At 42.8% G+C, this 18,836-nt stretch overlaps 1 protein-coding gene across 6 annotated transcripts in view; it reads left to right on the top strand.

Annotated features, from left to right (window-relative positions):
* LOC308303675 (uncharacterized protein) overlaps positions 1 to 18,836 on the top strand; it is a 58,860-nt gene that overhangs the window by 5,805 nt on the left and 34,219 nt on the right. For 5 of the 6 annotated variants that reach the window (XM_080748127.1, XM_080748129.1, XM_080748125.1 and 2 more), the window contains 21 exons: positions 680 to 1,230; positions 1,346 to 1,511; positions 1,806 to 1,871; positions 1,963 to 2,432; positions 2,992 to 3,117; positions 3,289 to 3,486; positions 4,514 to 4,654; positions 4,771 to 5,031; positions 8,622 to 8,802; positions 9,495 to 9,661; positions 9,792 to 9,935; positions 10,317 to 10,492; positions 10,996 to 11,171; positions 11,481 to 11,705; positions 12,450 to 12,559; positions 13,898 to 14,110; positions 14,238 to 14,355; positions 15,377 to 15,620; positions 16,585 to 16,732; positions 16,948 to 17,122; positions 18,179 to 18,356. In XM_080748127.1, the coding sequence (XP_080604253.1) occupies positions 680 to 1,230; positions 1,346 to 1,511; positions 1,806 to 1,871; positions 1,963 to 2,432; positions 2,992 to 3,117; positions 3,289 to 3,486; positions 4,514 to 4,654; positions 4,771 to 5,031; positions 8,622 to 8,802; positions 9,495 to 9,661; positions 9,792 to 9,935; positions 10,317 to 10,492; positions 10,996 to 11,171; positions 11,481 to 11,705; positions 12,450 to 12,559; positions 13,898 to 14,110; positions 14,238 to 14,355; positions 15,377 to 15,620; positions 16,585 to 16,732; positions 16,948 to 17,122; positions 18,179 to 18,356 (4,234 nt within the window). The remainder of the gene's footprint in view (positions 1 to 679; positions 1,231 to 1,345; positions 1,512 to 1,805; positions 1,872 to 1,962; positions 2,433 to 2,991; positions 3,118 to 3,288; positions 3,487 to 4,513; positions 4,655 to 4,770; positions 5,032 to 8,621; positions 8,803 to 9,494; positions 9,662 to 9,791; positions 9,936 to 10,316; positions 10,493 to 10,995; positions 11,172 to 11,480; positions 11,706 to 12,449; positions 12,560 to 13,897; positions 14,111 to 14,237; positions 14,356 to 15,376; positions 15,621 to 16,584; positions 16,733 to 16,947; positions 17,123 to 18,178; positions 18,357 to 18,836) is intronic. The other variant, XM_080748128.1, reaches the window with a different exon arrangement.

The following is an 18,836-nucleotide window of genomic DNA, read 5'->3' as shown; positions in this document are numbered from 1 at the left end:
GTGAGTTTGTTTTGAGAACTGCAAAACAAAAAATCTTTAGCACGCACGCACGCACGCACGCACGCACGCACACACACACACACACACACACACACACACACACACACACACACACACACACACACACACACACACACACACACACACACACACACACAGTGTAAGAAGAGAGAGTTTGTTTGTTTATTCATTCATCCATCCAACCAGTCAAAGAGAGCATGGATGAAGCTTTCTGTTTGTCTAATATGTCACTGTGTTCCCCAGACAACTCAATCTAATCTATCACAAACACACCCTGCCAAGGGTACATAGTACACCCTGGTGAGATGCAATACAATATTGTCAACATAATACTCATCCCAATGGCATACTCATTTTACTAGCTTCTCAAACTAGCCAGCAGCTTGAATATCCAACAGGAATGAATGAATAAGAAACAACTCTTGTAGATGGTTTGTGTCATAATGTAGTAGATCGGTGCTGTGGTAGTGATGACTATGTGTCATTCTATTCTGATTCATAGCTTTGGAAATGGATCTTTAGTTTGCTTCATGTTGAATTTCTTTGTTAATGTTAGTCTAGCAAGTACATATTTATTTCTCAAATTATAAAGGCGTTTTTGGACACGTCTGGTTTGCATCATGTTGAATCGACTATGATCTGTTTCTCTTCCGACTAGAATCACTAAAGATGGAGAAGAGACTTCTGGAGAATGTAGTGACCCTGATCAAGCATCACCCAGAAGGGATTCCTCTAAAGAGGGTGGCTGTATTCTACAACCAGGCGTACCACCAAAACCTGAAAGTATCCGACCTGGGTTTCGACTCCATGCTCAGCCTGGTCAACTCCCTGGACAGGGAGCTGGTTGTGGCCCCGGGGGACCTAGTCTTCCACGTGACCCATCGGCCTCAAGGCAGAGCTGGGTCAGGGGTCGGGGGGACCACAAGCACCGCGTTGGCTTCTGGGATGAACCGTCCAACAACTCCCCAGGATTCTCCCTCCAAATCCAAGACCAATCCAGGGAAAGGCCTGCCGTCACCTGCCCCTGGTGCTTCCCTCCCACAGTCAGCCACCGACTTGCACTACGGCCCTCCTCCTTCCACAACAATTTCCTTTGGTGGTCCTTTGGGTTCTGCCGTCGCCTCTTCAACCAGCTGTTCTCCTCCCCTCATTCCAACTCCCAACACGTCCAAGTCAAGTGAAGAACAATTATTGCAAAGGGTCTTTCAGGTCAGTCAGAGTGTGTAGACTTTAGGGTGGTTTCCTTTTCAAATGTTGAGAGGTTGGAGTGTGTGTGGTACAACCTGTACAAATGACTCTTAATGTTTTAATCAATATGTTACAGGTGATAAAGGCATACCCCTATGCCAGTGCCTCACTGGAACAGCTACAGAACTGCTATTTTCTGCACTTTGGGGAAAAACTACCACTGAAACAGTACATGTCTGTATATGAAACCTGGGAGGCAGGCCTCACCAGGAAACAGACCACCGCATCTGCTGCACCAAAAGGTTCCAATCGAATCATTTCATTTTCTTTCAAGGAAGGGAATAATAAATGTCAGATCTCTCAGAACACACACACAATTACAATATTATTGATATGGTTGAAATTAATGAATAAGTTAGTAGTCATGACATTTTATGGACATTCTGCACCCCTGATCACTCAAATCACCCAAAACGTATCTCTATTGATTTATACATTTATCATATTCTGCATGAAAAATACAAAGTATAACAATCACATAATACACATACATCTACATATAATAACCTCATCTCATTCATTTTAACATTCCATAGAGAAAACTAACCAAGCATCAGAGCCAAATGTTGACCAAGTGATGGCTCCGCTAGAGCAAGCTGGAGGTACACACACGCACACTCGAAAACATACATTATTTTAAAAAAGTATCATCACATCAACATGAACATTTATTTCTGCCTTTCTGCATATCAGCTACCCCGAAGAAACCTGTTCAACAGCCTGCTCCGTCCAAACACGCTACCTCAGGGAAGGCGAGTGACCCAGCGAGTAACTTGAGCGATCAATGGAGCCGCCCTAAACCTCCATTGATCTCTACCCTGCCCATCCTCCAAGCCGCGCCAGCGCCTGTCACCGCAGCGAGTGATTCTGACTTCCCGGCCCTGTCCGTGGTGGACAAGCTGTCCAAAAGCCAGCAGAGGAGGCTGTTGAAGGAAGAAGCCCATAGACAAGCCAACGTTGTGGTCCTAAAAGAAGAATACCACGCGCAGCTGAGGGAGGTCCACGGGGCCAACATGCGAGCCGCAGACGTACTCAGGGAGGAAGAGGAGGACACCCAAGGCAGGAGGCGAAACAGAGTGCTGGATCCAGACACGGTCAACAGTTTGATGCAGGATGTGATTCGGGACATCGCCACTGAGGGAGAGCTGGTCACCAAAGAGAAGGTGAAGAAGAAGAAAGCTCAAAACTAGTGTGTGTGTGTGTGTGTGTGTGTGTGTGTGTGTGTGTGTGTGTGTGTGTGTGTGTGTGTGTGTGTGTGTGTGTGTGTGTGTGTGTGTGTGTGTGTGTGTGTGTGTGTGCATTGCGCATGCAGTGAAATATTCAAAACCTTTTTTGTTGTAATTTAAATTTTTATGGCATACAGTACAGCTCATGAATATCAAAAATCCATATCAAAATATTACAATATTACACAAGACCACTCAAAACAAGGATTTATAATACAGAAATGTCAACAACAGAAATGTCAACCTTCAGTTGCAATTCCAGTGATGTTTCTGCAGTCAGTCATGATTTAGGGTCCTTGGCATCTGCATGCTTTTTTTTACACAATATTAGATGGATCTGTATAGTTGGGCAGATCTACAAGCTCACAATGCATGGTGCTGCGATGCGTTATGTAGATCTTCTATGTTCAGTGCATGACACTGGCTTGCAACCAAGTATAAATCACCTTTAATAGACTTTTTAATTGGATTCCTGATGTTTTCTTCCCCTCCCCAGGTGATATCCAGGGTGTGCACGTTGATGCAGGTTCCTTCATTGGAAGCGGGCAGAATCAAACACTGGCAAATACCAGCTCTGAAGGACCTCCAGTACCTCATCAGAGAGGTCACCATGTTTATCGAGGTTGAGACTACACACACACACACGCACGCACGCACGCACGCACGCACGCACGCACGCACGCACGCACGCACGCACGCACACACACACACACACACACACACACACTTAAATATTCATGCAATTCAAGCATCTATTTAGTTGCACTATAAAGTGTTGTTATTTGTGTGTCAGGCTACAGAAGCAGCGGCCGCCATGTGCACCCTGTATGAGCTGGGCCAGTCATTGGCTGCCCTGAAGGACAGGAAACGCTACGAGGAGCTCAACCTGGGGCCCCTCTGCAAGCTGCCCCTCATCCACCGCATGTTCAAGATCGACTGCAACACCAAGGATGATGACATCCACCAGATCGAGACTGTGGACATCCTGAGGGTGCGATCAGGGGCGTCACAAGGGGGGCGGGTGGGGGGGGGGAGTGGCTCTGAGTTACTAGGGCCCAAGGTGGAGGGGCCTGGAATTATTTTATACTTAAGCTATTGAAAAATAGAAGATATACAAGCTCGCAGTGAGCTTGCTATTTTTTGAAACGTAGTGAATGTGTGCAAAACTGCAAATCTTTGAATATATGTATTCTTTAAGCGAACATTTGTAACTCAAATTTTGCTTCTGGGGGGTCCCTGGAACTAAATATTTTGAGATGGGGTCCTTGGCCAAATACATATCATTTTGGGGGTCCTTCACATGAAAAGGTTTGAGCACCACTGACATAGAAACAGGTTTTTCAAAAATCCTTAGAAGGATTTTAAATATTCAAAGACTTCCACACATTTTGATGATTTTTCAAAAATAGCAGATCTACAAGCTCGCAGTGAGCTTGTATATCTTCTATTTTTGAATAGTTAAAGTACCCAGGGCCCAGCATTTGGTGTGACACCCCTGGGTGCGATAACCATGTCTAAGCAATAACAGATTTAGCTTGTTTCCAGGAGGGGTTGGGGTTAAGAAATGGGTGTGTGTTCCATTGCTGTACTAAACCTTGCTGCACCATGAAAGCATGATCTCGGGTTTAAAAAAAGTATCCACCACTAGCCCAAAGGTGCTGTATGTAGTTCCTAGGACTACATTGTGTTGCAGCTCGAGAGCAGGTATACCAAATGCAAGTTATAGGTATGATAAGGTGGCACAAGCTGTTCTGCATTTACATGATTAATAGAACGCGAAAATGAACCTAGGAACCATGTTTACAGTTGCTTATAGTCTGTAGTGGTACACTGCCTAAATGACATCATCAGCCTGACTTCCAGCTTCCTCAGCATCATTATTTTTAAGGTTGGATAGAAATGGAGTCAGAAGACATTGCGGTCGTAATCACAGAAGTTTGTGATACTATACAGAATGAGTATGCAGCTACAGTTTTAACCAGAATTCCTCAATTCCTCTACATGTTCCCTCTTTGTAGAACCTACGCATGTTCAGGAGGACACAGAGCAAACAGAAGGTAGACCTGGCAGATTTCATGAAGTACCTGGCTGATCAATACAACCGTGAGTCTCCCTATGATCTGGGCATCAGGATACACAGCGTGGGGTTGCCCATATCGGTGAGAGACAGTCAAACCTTAAATTACTAATATGTAGGCAAATAACAATAAGATAAGTCACCATTATTATCAGCTGTTATTGACTGACGATCTGTCCTCTTATTTGTTCTCTCCAGTCCTTGATGAAGGTGACTCGTTATGAGCATGTCTACTTGCAGCAGGCTCAGGAGGTCATCCAGAGAGAACTGGAGGAAGAGGCTCTGGAGAGGATGAGGAAGATAAAGAAGGGTGTGATGGAGCCTGCACAAGGTCCCGTTATGTTCTCCTCACTTGGTAGCGCCGAGCTCCGAAAGAAGTACGTTTCTATGACAGCAGCCGAGGGGGTGCTAGCAGTCTTTACAAACGTTGCAGAACTCTTCAGCCCCAAGATGACCAAGGTAGGTAAATGGTAGATTGACTGGGTAATTGATCAACTGAGAAATTTATATTTCATAATTTGTTGGTCATTTCCCCCTCATTAACCACCTTACTTTATAATTTCCCCCAATTTTAGAATAGCACAAACTAAACTCAAGGTTATTTTGGAGCTCACAAGTCTTCCTTTGTTGCCATCTCCTTTTACCAGAATCTTAGTTGTAATTCCCCATCAGCAATTATAAATGCTCCTCCTATAGAATATACTGACACATGTTCCAGTTCATTGTTCTACACCCAAAGGGACTTTTGATGAGGTCCATATCTGGTTGCATTTTACTGCTTGGAATATCATCATCTTGCTGTTTTCACTCTGTTCGTGGACATTTGCGTTAACTTGTCAGGGATTTGAGTGGCTATATCTGCGTGATACGACACTCTAGCACAGTATCCTTTATTTGCCACTGTAAAAAGACTGGGTGATGATTCCGCTAAGCCCCCCGCTATGTGCTGCCGGGGAGGCTGACTGTCGACTGTGAACAGGGAATCATAGCGCCGCTCGCCTCCTCCACTCATTAACAAAATGTCACCCCGTCCTAATCTGCTAATCCTTAACGTTGGCCGTCGTGTTTTTGAGTTGTTTTAGTTGGGGACCGCGTTTGTGGGTAGCTGCGCTGGCTTGGAGATGTGGAGCCTGACCCCGTCATTTTGACATTCACTGAATTTAAGTGTTGTGGGGTTAACTAGTTAGGCTCAGTGGGACTGCAGGCTGTTCATTATCTATATGACAAATTGCTATGATGGTGAAATTAAACATGAAGCACAAAACCCAGTTTCTCATTTTAATCTATCATGTAGACATTTTACATGGGAGCATGGTTTCCCTAGTAAAGCCAGAAACGGGGCAGCCAAGACATTTCGTCTTTTTGGTCTGGGTGACACTTTAATGACCAGCTTTGTTTACATTCAATAAGAAACTGTTATGGCATCATAGCAGCTCGTGGGTCAAATGAGTGAATTATTTTCTAAAAAGGCATCAGCATTTGTAGTGATTACGGCCTTGATTAATGATGTTGCTCACAAATCAAGTCCTCACTTGTCATTTACATGTTTTTATTTGTTGGGGGAAACTTGCATGCAAGTCCCTTTAGGTTCTTACTAATACTTAAATTGGGGAAATGGAATGGCTTGCAAGTAATGGTGTCAACTCAAGTCTCAAACCTCATTGACTTGTATTTGCAGTGCAATGCTTGCAAGTGCTACAGTAAGTGCTAACAGGAGGTTGCTGCCAAATTACTATTTCCTAAAAAGCTAAGTTATTAGTTGTGTAGGCTTTTTAAGACCCCATATAATACCACTTGCAATTTTGTGAACACTAATGTGACAAAGCATTTCTTTTGTGTGTAAGCATCACCCACTCGGTGTGTTCAGTTCCTCATTCTTCAGATCATCCTGTACAATGGATTTTCACTTTGAGAGCTGTTCCCTGTTCAGAAATGGTAGATTGAACAGTCCAAGGTCACTCAATTAACATCTTAATTCTGTTCTGGTGAACATTTCCTTTATTCCCAGGAGTATGGGTTGTCTTGGTCTATTCCCGATACAGTCTAAGACACAGTTTCCCAAACAGTAGGTTGTAAATAATAATAATAATAATAAAAACGTTTAGAAGTAGTGAAAATAGCAGATCTACAACAGTGTTGTGAAAAAAGTTTGGGAACTACTGGTCTAAGAGGGCTAGAAACCCAATGTCTATCTCAGTCTGCACACTGTATATAGTATACTGCAGTGATGTTACTAGGTTTTCAATGTAATGGGTCCCGGGACCCACAAGTGGTCATTCAAATGGGTCCCAGAAAAGTTTTATGAGTCCTCAATACAATGTTTTCGAGCGCTGTGAGCTTGTAGATCGGCTATTTTCAAAATGTTTGCCTATTTCTTATATTTATTTTACAATTTGGCTAATGTTTGAACTTAGAACTAGGATTTCTAAATACACTAGGCTACAGACACCCATTTAATTATATTTATATCACTGGGACCCCAATTTATATTAAATGTTAAAATACTAGAGTACAAATGGAACAGGTCCATTTGGTTCCATTTGTTCACCGAGTTACAGACCCATAAAGTTCTATTTGGTTCCTAACTATCATTTATCTGGGGACCCCCTGGAACTCCCTCAAGGACCCAGGACCCCACTTTGAGAACCACTAGTGAAAATAGTTTTTAGCTGTTCCAGGTTTAACTGATAATAAATCTTTACAGTGTTTATCTTACACAATACATAAAAAAAACGAATTAAACTATCTAAACTAATATAGCAACTTAACACATATGGTGCCAACCCCGAGTTTCCCGAGTTTGTATTGGTACTAGTGCTGTGCCAACCCCGAGTTTCCCGAGTTTGGGCCGTTTTTGAAAAAAAAAAAAAATTCAAATTTTTTTTTTGGACCTCCAGAAATGTATTAGGCATGATCGCGATCGCGAAATTGCATGTTTAACCCCCATACCAACCCATTCTTTCAAACATGGCAGCCATGTTTGTTTACATCTGAAGAAAACATAATGGCTGATAAATCATGAATGCCTGCACGGATTTCCAAGCGGATTTTTTTGTTTGAAAGCTGTGAACAGCATCTACACACGTGGTGCATCATCTAGGCATGGGCGTGCACTTTTTACACACTTGCACAATTACATGGAAGTCTATGGCAACCATGGCAACGCGGGACATTGGCCGGAAAAAATCATTGCAACATAAGTGTTAAGTAGAAGAAGTAAATTATTTTAACATGGACTCCAATGGAGGCGCATCCCCGGGACCCCAGGACCATGACATGAATGAGTCCCTGGGCGACTTGAATGAGTTTTTGATGCGGGATGCGCACGTAATTACATCACTGATACTGTGTAGTATCCTGTTAAGAGTACCACACTGGATAGACTTCAAGGCCTGCAAAGCTTGGGAGTAGCAGAAATTTAAGATTACACTGCATGTCTGGTTAATTGATGACCCCGATGAAGGCCACAAGCTGAAACCCGCTGGTCTAACAATAAAGTTGTTCTATATACATGTACAGTATTTCAAGTGTTAGTGGAGTGTTAGTTAGACTGTAGACATTTCTCCCTTCTCCATGCACCTTGGAAGTAGGTGAAGTCGTGCCAGAAAGTCCCACTCTGGCAAATGGATCCGTTACTATGACACAGTACAGTCTTATACACTGGTGTCACACTGCCTACATTACTGGCCTACACTTTGACTACATTCAAATATAACAAATATAGCTTCTCTCTTAATAGCTCATACACCATGCAAGTCTTCTTTGGTGTTGGTAACTTATTTCTAATCTCTGTAAGATACAATTTATTTACTTCCTCTTATTATATTTTACATTTTTATCCTTTAAGCAGGAAAGCAAGATAATAATAATACTAAAAAAAAGATAGGCCAGACTATAATATTCCCTTTAATGCTACTGTACCCATGTTCAATAGTTAATTGACAGGTTATTCTTCAAAGATAATTACTACTATTGTAATAGAGTTGTGTGTTTGTATGCACGTGATTACCACCTTGGTTGATATACAGTTTTTTTTATTTCTTGCACAGCGTGTCCAAGATTTCCTGTTGCACGTATCAAGTGACCGCCTGTCGACGACTCTTTTCCAACTGGCTATCTGTGGTGGGTCGCTGGCGGCTCCGCAGGATCTGGTTCCCAAGGAGAAGCCATCCAAGAAAACAGAGCGAAACAACACAGAGGACAAATCCACTGCTGCACCTCCGACTGAAGGTATCCCAGACCCAACACAGACATGATTACAGAAATAAACAAAACTGCAAAAGGTGTATATATGAATTGTATTGTATTTTGCGCGTTATTGTACAAGTTAGTTGGGAATTGTTACCTACACGGACAGAGAAAGTCGTTTCTCCTACGGATACTATAAATGAGACACTTCTGTTGCACACAGCACACAACGCTGATTGCTGACTGTTTAACGCCGAAACCCATCCGTTGTTGCTGGCTGCTCTTTAGTATACCATGCCGACTTAAATAGAAAAATAAAAAGTGCCTTAAAGGACAGAAGTCCGAAGTTTCATTAGTCCGAAGGTTCGTTAGTCCGAATTTAGTTAGGGTTACTCAGGTTAAGGTTAGGGTTAGGGTTAGAGTTAGGCATAGTATTCTTAACAAATTCGGACTAATGAACCTTCGGACTAATGAACCTTCGGACCAATGCCATGGCACCTCCGTGAGTGCTGGTGTGATGGTGTTCTCTTTGAAAATGTTATTGTAAAGGTACCTTTCCAGACCGTGCACCCGGCAAGACGTTAAGTATTGTTGAAGCGAGTTGGAATCGTGCTTGCACCCTTGATTTTGGATTTTCCCACATCTTTCTATTTGGTGTGTGTGGTGTTGTTTTTGGCGGGGGGGGGGGGGGGGTTATTTATTGAATCACTAGCTTTCCCTCCTCTGTCCCTCAGCCGCTGTCAAGCAGTTCCTTAAAGACACCCTGTCCAGTCACAGCTCAGCTGTCACCCTGGCCCACATTTCCTCACTGGAGAAGAAGTTGATTAAACACTTTCAGGTCAAAGAGTTCTTGTCTCTAGAGAAGGGCACCTTCCTGGAATTCTTGGTGAAACACATTCAGGTAGGATCTTCCAAACCAGAAAAAGACTACAACCATAACAAAAACCCTTTACAGTAACTTGCATCCATAACAATCCTCGTAAGCAGTTCAGATTTTCGGTAACTCTGATGCGCCTCTCTTTCTCCTGCAGGTGCTGCAGGAGACAGTAGGTGGCGCTGTAAGTCTAGGTGGTGTCAGCGCGGAGCTGCAGGGCTGCGGCTTCAGACCCAGCAGACAGGATGTGTTTGAGTTCATCAAACAGTGTGGAGCCAGCGCCTCCAGTGATGCAGACGCAGTGAGTCATTAACAACACCCTCAATGTCTTTGTCTTTTTTAAATGGAAGACCTGCAGTACAAGCTCACACCGCATCACATCGCGAACGACGCGAAGCACACATTTGACGGTGCACAACACCGTCAAACGATGAAATGTAAATTGGGGCTTACCCGAGATGGTTAACACTGTTGAATACATGCTTTTGTTTCATACACGTGCACACAACTGGGCATGTAAACGTGCACTACGGTACTGATCCGCAGCCCATACTCCTCTCAGTGTGCAATAGACCTTTTAAGGAATCAATATTTAGTTTAAAATGTAAATTAATTTTATCATCGGATGGTATTGAAATGTTGTTCACTCTTTCTTTTGTCCACACGCCTCTTCCTACTGTAGCTTTCCCACATTGAGTCTGCACTGAGATGCCACTACGGCGTCCATGACAGTCGTGACCTGGGCTTTGGCCCTCTGCGGACCTTGGCAGCCCTGGTCCAGCGCCAGAGAGACATGTTGATTGGAGGAGGACTAAGCCAGGTCTACTATGAGTCAGCCCTGTTCGCCAGACACAGCAGGTAAACAGCATGCTAGCAGTGTAGTGCTGAAATCCTACAGATCCTTGCTATTGGATGAGAACCTTGTATCTCCAAAATGGTCAACTTGAAGAAGTACAATTTGAAAAAAATAAAACTTTTTTTACGGTTTTGTTACAAGAGGAAACAATAATTGTACTATACAGTATATACCAGTGGTTCTCGAAGTGGATTCCAGGGACTCTGTGGGTACCTTTAAGGGGGTCTAAATAACCTATGACCTATAATACAAGTCTATAACTCTGACTGTACAACGGGTCCATTTGGTTCCATTTGTACACTGTCAGAGTTAAGGGGAGACCTTGAAATTTGAACGTTTGAGAAACACTGATATACTGTATGATTGTTTGAATTGTATTTGCAAATTACTCTCGTCATGAAATGGTGACAAGCTGTTCACCAAGAGTTAGAAACTGGTTGTACTGATTCTCCCTCTACTTTTTCTCTTTCTTTCTGGCCATTCCACCCACACTCCTTCTGCCCAGCAGTGCTGGGAGATTGTGTGAATCAGTGGGCCTACTGGGGGAGGTGTCTCAGACTCAGGCCCTGGCCAGTTTGCTCTCCTGCCCCCTGCTTGAGGACCTAGGTCAGTGGAGTCAGTGGGAGCTGGTCTTCAGGCCTGTCCAGGGAACCCTCAAAGATTTCATCGAAAGGCATGCAGGTAGGAATTGGGAACATCGCTGTGGTTTATTAAGATAATCTGTGCATTGTACTTTTTTTTTTGCTTTTGTGGATATTTATTCACCAATTCTGAAGAATAGACGACTAATACAAAAAATATAATAATAATAATTCATTTTATTTGTATCGCAATTTACATTTGAAACAAATCTCAAATTGCTACAGCACAGAATAAAAAAACATTTGCATAAAAAGCTACTGTAAGTAGATAAATGGATACTTTCCAAACCATTTATGATAAAACATCTATGACACAGCCTTTCTCTTTGGTTAATGAATTTGTGTTCAGTTAACACAGATCTGGCAGCCTTGGAGGTGTCGCCAGACGTGCTGCTCAGGATCACCACCTCTACGGGCGACAAGCTCTTCTCCCAGGCTGCAATGGCGCTCGACCCTGTTGGCACGGCCGGCCACCTGGTGTCCATGGTGGTGGCCGATGGCATAGTCAACGCCCCCACAGCCCTCCTGGCCAATCACCTGGAGACCTCGCTGGCAGCAGCTGTGGCTAAAGAAGGTAGTGGACTGTAGTGTACTACCGTACTTGTCTATACCTTAAAGGCATTAAAATGCATTTGGGTCCCCATCCGGAATCAATGGGGGTAAATTTACTATAAACGTTTTTTTGTCTTTGGAATGCGACAAAAAAGAGAAATAGTATTGAACTCAAGTCACCATGGCTTGAGTAATCGATAGAAAGAAAGTCATTTTGGGGGTGAACTACTCCTAAAGGTTGTTGTTGCCCCTAATCGCTGAAAAGTGTCTGTTGCGCGTACACCTTATTTATATCATGCTATAATTTGAAACATTGACGTTAACAGTATTATGGTACATTCCTTTTTCTAACAATTCCGTTATAAATACTTCTTTAGGGGTAACGAACTGGTATGGCAACTGCATAACCTTACAATTTGTTAAATGTATTACTAGGACATCATTCACATACAGTAGTGCAGAGGTATTTAAAGAGCATTAATTGTGCAAATCTGCAATCATTGATCAAGCTGTGGTAAGTGAAAATAAAAACTTTTCAAGTACAGCAGGAAAAACAAACTAGTTACGTAACATAACTAGTATGTTACGGTCAAATTCATACCTCCTTCCTTATACCGTTTATACCGCTAATGGTACTCCTGTGTGTAAATTTTTTTTTTAGTTGTGTATATATACAGTATAAGGAACATAAGAATAACAACCGTGACAATTTACGACGTGCTACATGTATCCACATTCAAGACCTGTGGTTCATCATTTTTGCTAGATCTGTCGCGGGCTGAAGAGGACATCTCGTGTTATAGCACCGTGGCCCGTTTCCTCTTGGAGTGTGTGGTCCGAATCCCCATCAGAACCTGCCAGGCACTGCTGCAGCAGGTCAGTAGCACTTCTACCACAAGCTGGAATATTATTGCTATAGATGTTGGACTTTGATTTCTCTTTGAAGAGTCTTTATAGATGCACAGCCTCCAAAGGGATCACTGACATTTGTTTGATGTTCTTTCATCCACATAAAATGAACTACTAGACTAGAGTATTTACAGGGAGAGTTTCATCTGCAGTAGAGGAATAATTTCACTGCTTTAGAGAAACTGAAAGAAAGAAAAAATATATATTTGGGTTGATGGGCATGGAATACTGTATAGGCAAACATAATCAGAAAATGTAAAATATTTTTAAAGATTGCGAAAATATCACATCTATAAGCTCACGACTGTTCACAACTGAAATGATAGTCAATTTGAGGGTCCGTGACATGACATTCCCCCAAGTAGTACACACTGGTTGACGGGTACTGTAGGTGCTTATGCAGACTCGCTCTTGCATAAGCAGTCGCTGTTTGGTTTACCACACTGAAGAGCTGGGTTCAACGCCTGTGTGTTTACAGTTGTAGTTGTCTCCCTCTGTTGGGAGAAGACTGTTGGGAACAGATTGTTGCTTAAGTAATTACATTTAAGTGAAGGGTCACACTCGGAGTGGTAGGATCAGTGAGTTTTTATTTCTCCACATGGAGCTCTCAGCTCTCAGTCGCCATGACTGATTTCAGTCATTTGGATTCCATAGAAGCCAACATGTCTTCTATGGAAGCATGTTGTTCAGCAAAAATAGAAAAAAATCTACAAGCTCTCAATGTGTCAGGTAGGGTATTTTCGGTATTTTAATATTATTTAATGTAATAATTGTATGTATTGTGATAATTGTTTAGTTATCCCTGCTAGTGTGGGAGGCTCCTTTCATAATGTTTAACAAATCAAACAATTGGACTTGGCCATACAAACATTTATTTTTGCTTTAATCCATGTCTCCATATGCCTTAAAAATGAACAAACGTTTTGGCTAGCCATCATTGTTATGCGCAGCGGGGCTGAATATCCAAAATGTTAGTTAATTTATTTTCTTAAGATCCTTTTTTGGGGGCTTTTCTGCCTTTTATTTACCGTGTATAGTGGAGAACCAGGGGGAGTGAGATGGGGAGAGACATGCAGCAAACGAGACTCGAACCCATGACACGCTGTCAGGCCACATTAGAGCCTAAGTGCCCGGCCATATTGGTTCATTTCGAACGCATATGGAGAAATAAAAACTCGCTGATCTTGCCACTCTGAGTGGCAAGTGGTAATTAACCATCACTGGACAGGACATTAGTCTTATTAGTTGTAGGAAATAGGCTACACTCTGGGTCTATCAATGAACATGTGCCTGTGTGCCTTCCAGGTGTTTCTGGAGCCTTTCTCCCATGTTTTGGGCCAGGCGAAGTCCAAAGCGGTCCTGCTTAGCATGGCCCGGTCCGACCCACGTCACCTGAACCGCCTGCACCAGCTGGGCATCCTACTGGGCATCACAGACTGGGTCAAGGATTATCACAGCAAACTGATACCTCCACAGAAGCCCAGCCATCCTTGCACAGCACCTGTGGAGCAGCGCAAGGTCAGACGCTAAGCCACAGTGATTAGTTCATATGCTCTTCTTTTTGACTCTGGTATGTGAGATGCATTTGATAATAAGCTTCATCCTCTGAGGACCTTTTTGATTGGCTTTGTGTGTGTTTCTTTAGTCTAACCTGGTGGATTCTGAGAGCAGCAGTCTGTCAGCGCTGAATTTAAGTGAAGATGAGTATGTTGAGGATGCCAACATGGACAACGGTCTCAGCTCCTCCCACACGCAACAACAAGGTGAGTTTGAGCAGCAGCTAACCAACATGGCACCATATCTTTAGCAGTACCCTTAAACCCTTGCAAGCTTCTTTTCTTTTCTTTTTTTTTTGTGAAGAGATTTTGTTTAGAGGGGAAAAAAGGATAGTTTAGGATAAAAGTATAGATAGTTCCCTGGAGGACAACGGTCAATGAAGTATGTTGGGTTCAAGTAGGCCTAGTTATACCCTACATATACTTTGTTGAGTATGAGTACAGACAATAGCCAATCTATAAGCTTGTAGATGAGTTTGTTTATGTGATTATCTTTGAACATTTCTTTAATCCAGGGGTCTTCTACGTTTTCAGGCCAAGGACCCCTTAGTTGAGAGAGAGATGAAGCAGGGACCCCCACAACCTTTTCAGAGATTCCATATAGTTTCATTGTTTGACCGCACAATCATCAGTGTATTTTGGATTCATGTCAATTTGTGTTTTCAGATATTTAACCACTTGAACCGTCGGAATATGGACAGTAGGGTTCAAGTGGTTAATATAAAAAAGAAAAACGTTTCTATCACTCAAACATTTGGAGGACCCCCTGTAGTAATTCTGAGTACCCCCTAGGGGTCCCAGGACCCCTGCTTTAATCCATTTAGACCTCAGGCCGATTCTAAAAATGCCTTCTAAATCATGACCTAGGTTTTCGGAGAAACTTCAAATATGTATTAAGAAATGACCAAAGAATTATGTTTCTATACACTGTACATAGTACCACCCCAAAAGGGGTTCCTGGATTGAAAGTTATACAGTAGTTATGTATAGAGGCTCCAGGTCTAAATAAGTTGTTACTTTATTTTCCTTAATTTGAATGTTTTGGAGAATCTTCAACTCTCTGATATGCCCAAAATAGGGATGCCAGGTTGAAAGTTTTTTAGTTTTTAAGGATACATTTTTAAACTGTGTTACCGTAAATGAGCGCTCAGGGTTTTGTAGCGAGGGTGCGGGAGGTTAATATCCATTTATGTTGATTGATTATTGCCTCATGCCCTCCTGCTATCAGATGCGGTGGAGGTGGAGGTGGAGGAGGAGGAGGAGGAGCTTGAGGAAGAAGATGAAGAGCTGTATGAGTTAACCTCTGTGCCTAATGGAGAGACACACAGCTTCAGCGGAAGCCAGAGTGAAGCAGAAGGAAACGATGAGGACGAGGTAGTGGTGGAATTGATAGATTCCGACGAGCAGGATGCCGCAAGTTGCCAATCAGAGAGTTTGCTAAACCTCCAGAAAGTCATCATCAATGACATCAGGTTTGTCCTTATTATTTGTATGTTTCACAACATGGCTCTGCAACGGGCTAGCTGTCTATGGGAGGACCTGCGTGCATGTGCGTGCGTGTGCGCGTGTGTGTGTGTGTGTCTCTCCATGTGTCTGTTTGTTTGCCTGTCTGTGTTTTCAGAGCTAATCTCGCAAACCGCTGGTCAGATCAGTGCCAAATATCTGTGGCCGGTTGTCCAAATATGTATATAGAATTAAATATTTAAAGCTATACCATGTAACTTTTTTTATAAAACGTATCTTAAAATTGTCCTAACTGTTAAATCGCTAAAGTTTTAGAACACCCACTCCATTAATTTCAGCTTCTAAAGCCTTCTCTTTATATGTTTTCTATGAGCCGTGAGGGGGGTAGAATTTCGCAGCATGTCTGCCGTCTCTTCAGGAAGTAGCCTCCCTCAGCAACAGTGTTTACGATGGTGAAGGATTCTTGCCTCTTATACCCAAATCCTGGTCAGAAAATTACGTTCTACCCCTCTACGGATTCGTATTGGTCGCAGTGGTTTGCGGCCCCGCTCCGGTGGTCCGCGAAAAACGGCTGAAAAAAGCAATACCGCTACTGACCACTAGTTTAGCAACTTACACTGTATAGCTTTAACTTTCATTTCATAATGAAAAGTCCTACATCATAGATATGTCATAGACAGCCAACGTTATAGATTACTGACGTAGCGCGCTTGGGTGGCGCAGTGGTGAACCTGCCACTCGCTTTTCCGAGCGTCTACACAAACACGTGGCAATTGGCACGTGTTCGGGGGAGGGAAGCAGAGCGCAGAGGATGACATAGTTTATTGAAGCTTTTTTGGAAACTTCAAATGTACCCAGACAAGTATATCTACACAAGTTGAAAAGCTTATATCCAGAGTGTCCTAATCCTATTGTAACAGGTAAGATTATCACCCTTTTTCTCGTTTGCCAACCTCCATGTTGTTTTTACAGGAAAAGCGAGTTCGGTATTGGCGTGGAGTTGAATGCCGAGGGCCAGAATCTCATGAAGGTCCACCAGGACAGGCTAGGCCGAAGTCTGGACCGGCTCTCTGCCGAGCTGTACAGCAAAGACACACACTTTGTTCTGGAGCTCATCCAGGTTTTTAACCCGTTTTCTCACTCCCTTCTCATTCACATGCCATTCTTTTTTTGTCCGTTTTCACATCACACCACACCTGTGAAGGTCCATTTTTATAATCAGCAGAGATGAATTACTCTCCCGACTACTGTTGCAGATTCATAGAAAAACATGCATATATATGGAGTATATTCGATTTGACTCCCAACTGTAACCTATCCAAACCCATGTTCCAGAATGCAGATGACAACAGCTACCCGTTGGACGGCACTGTACCCGCCCTGGCTTTTGTTGTGGAGAGAGATTGTATTACCATTCTCAACAACGAGAGTGGCTTTCAGGAGGAGAATATCAGGGCCATCTGTGATGTAGGACGCACCACCAAGGGCAAACACCAATATGGATACATAGGTATAGTAGCTGTGTGAAGGGTGTCTTGATTGATTGATTGAAGTATTTATTAGAAGTTTGCATAGTAAAAGGTACAGTTTCATGACTAACTAAAAGGATATAAATAATTTACTTGTATATAATTGAATGAATAGAACACAGTACTATGTAGATATCATCAGATATCATCGTAAAAAAACAATGTAAATTAAAAGGTATACAATAGAAGGGTCAGGGGGAGGCTAAGGTTAGGCTAGGTTTATTGTTACCAGTTTCGAGTGGCAGCTGCCTTTAAGTGGTTTTTCAGAGTGGTTTTAAAGGAAGTTAGGGATTTACACTCCTTTACGGCCTTCGATAGGGCGTTACACATTTTAGTGGTATAGCAGGAGAACGAATTTGACCCTTTGTTTGAGCCGAATCTGGATTGAACATGATTTGAGCTGATGAGCTGTACATCTACATAGTAATAGCCATCAGTGAAGCTGTAAAACTTACTTTGAGGCACTACTGAATGAGCCACTTATTACCTCATCGACTATGCACCTTGATCTCCATCTGTCTCATGTCAGTATTACCCAATTACTGATATGCAATGCCTGATGCAAAAGTAATAGTGATTACCAGCTGCTTCTAACCCTCACAAGTGTTGACTCTCTCTTATCTCTCTCGTGCTTATTTACTGTGGCGTTCCGGGATTACTTCCTGCTCACGCAGGCCAAAAATGTCAGTGTCAAGTTGCTGCATTGTAATTAGTCCCTTCGTTTCTTGGGGCTGTGAAATGTCAGCTTCGGCACCTGCTGCCGCTGCTGATAATAACCCCAGACAGACAGCCAGAGGGGACATCTCCTCTTCTTTTTGTTAGCCTATGATTATGTTGGTCTACAAGTGTCATTCCTTTAAGATGAGATGAAAGCAAAAGGCTCATTTAGACTTTCCTGCAAGTGTAATTTTTTGTCAACATAATCAGTTGGAAGTCATGTCTAAATGAACCTAGACAGTTAGTGTTTCATTGTATTTATTCCTCTGATGGCCTCATGTTTAATGCTGTCTTGGTGTTGATGGCTGAACGCATTGCAGGACAAAAGGGCATCGGCTTCAAGTCGGTGTTTAAAGTCACAGACTGTCCCGAGGTTCACTCCAACGGTTTTCACCTCCGCTTCGACAAGAACTGCGGCCCCATGGGATACATCCTGCCACACTGGGTGGAGGCCGAGAGACCGCTGGACACCAACGTGAATGGAATTGATGAGCAAAGGTGAGATGAGGAGACTAACTGATCAGACTGATTATCTTGTTTTCACCCGTGTGATTGTGTATTTGCATTTTATGTGCACGCTACCACTGTCAGCAACCCAAGAAACACATTTCCTCAACATTTTTCATTTTATTGAATTAATAATTTCATTTAGCAGACACTCTTATCACGAGTGAGATCGGAGTAAGCATGAATTGACCCTAGTCAACAAACAACAAGGTAAACGGTAAACAGTGCAAAAATCCAAGGGCAAAAATACCTATTGAACATTCAGAAGGGGATCTCTAATATTGACATCAGAAAAGTTTTTTGCTCTTTTGCACCTATGACTCACGCAATGTAGGAGAAAACATGGCAGCGGGATAGTTCATGGCAGTGTCATAACAAAAACCTCAACAGACCTACTGGATGGAGGGAGAGAGAGAGAGAGAGAGCTTTATTCTTAATACGGTGTCTCAGTTTCTATTTTAAAGCCTTGGC

Source organism: Nannobrachium achirus (assembly GCF_963921795.1).
Source record: "Nannobrachium achirus genome assembly, chromosome: 18".
Lineage (NCBI taxonomy): Eukaryota > Metazoa > Chordata > Actinopteri > Myctophiformes > Myctophidae > Nannobrachium > Nannobrachium achirus.
Note: the sequence above shows the minus strand (reverse complement) of the source record. Positions and strands in the feature narration are given on the sequence as shown.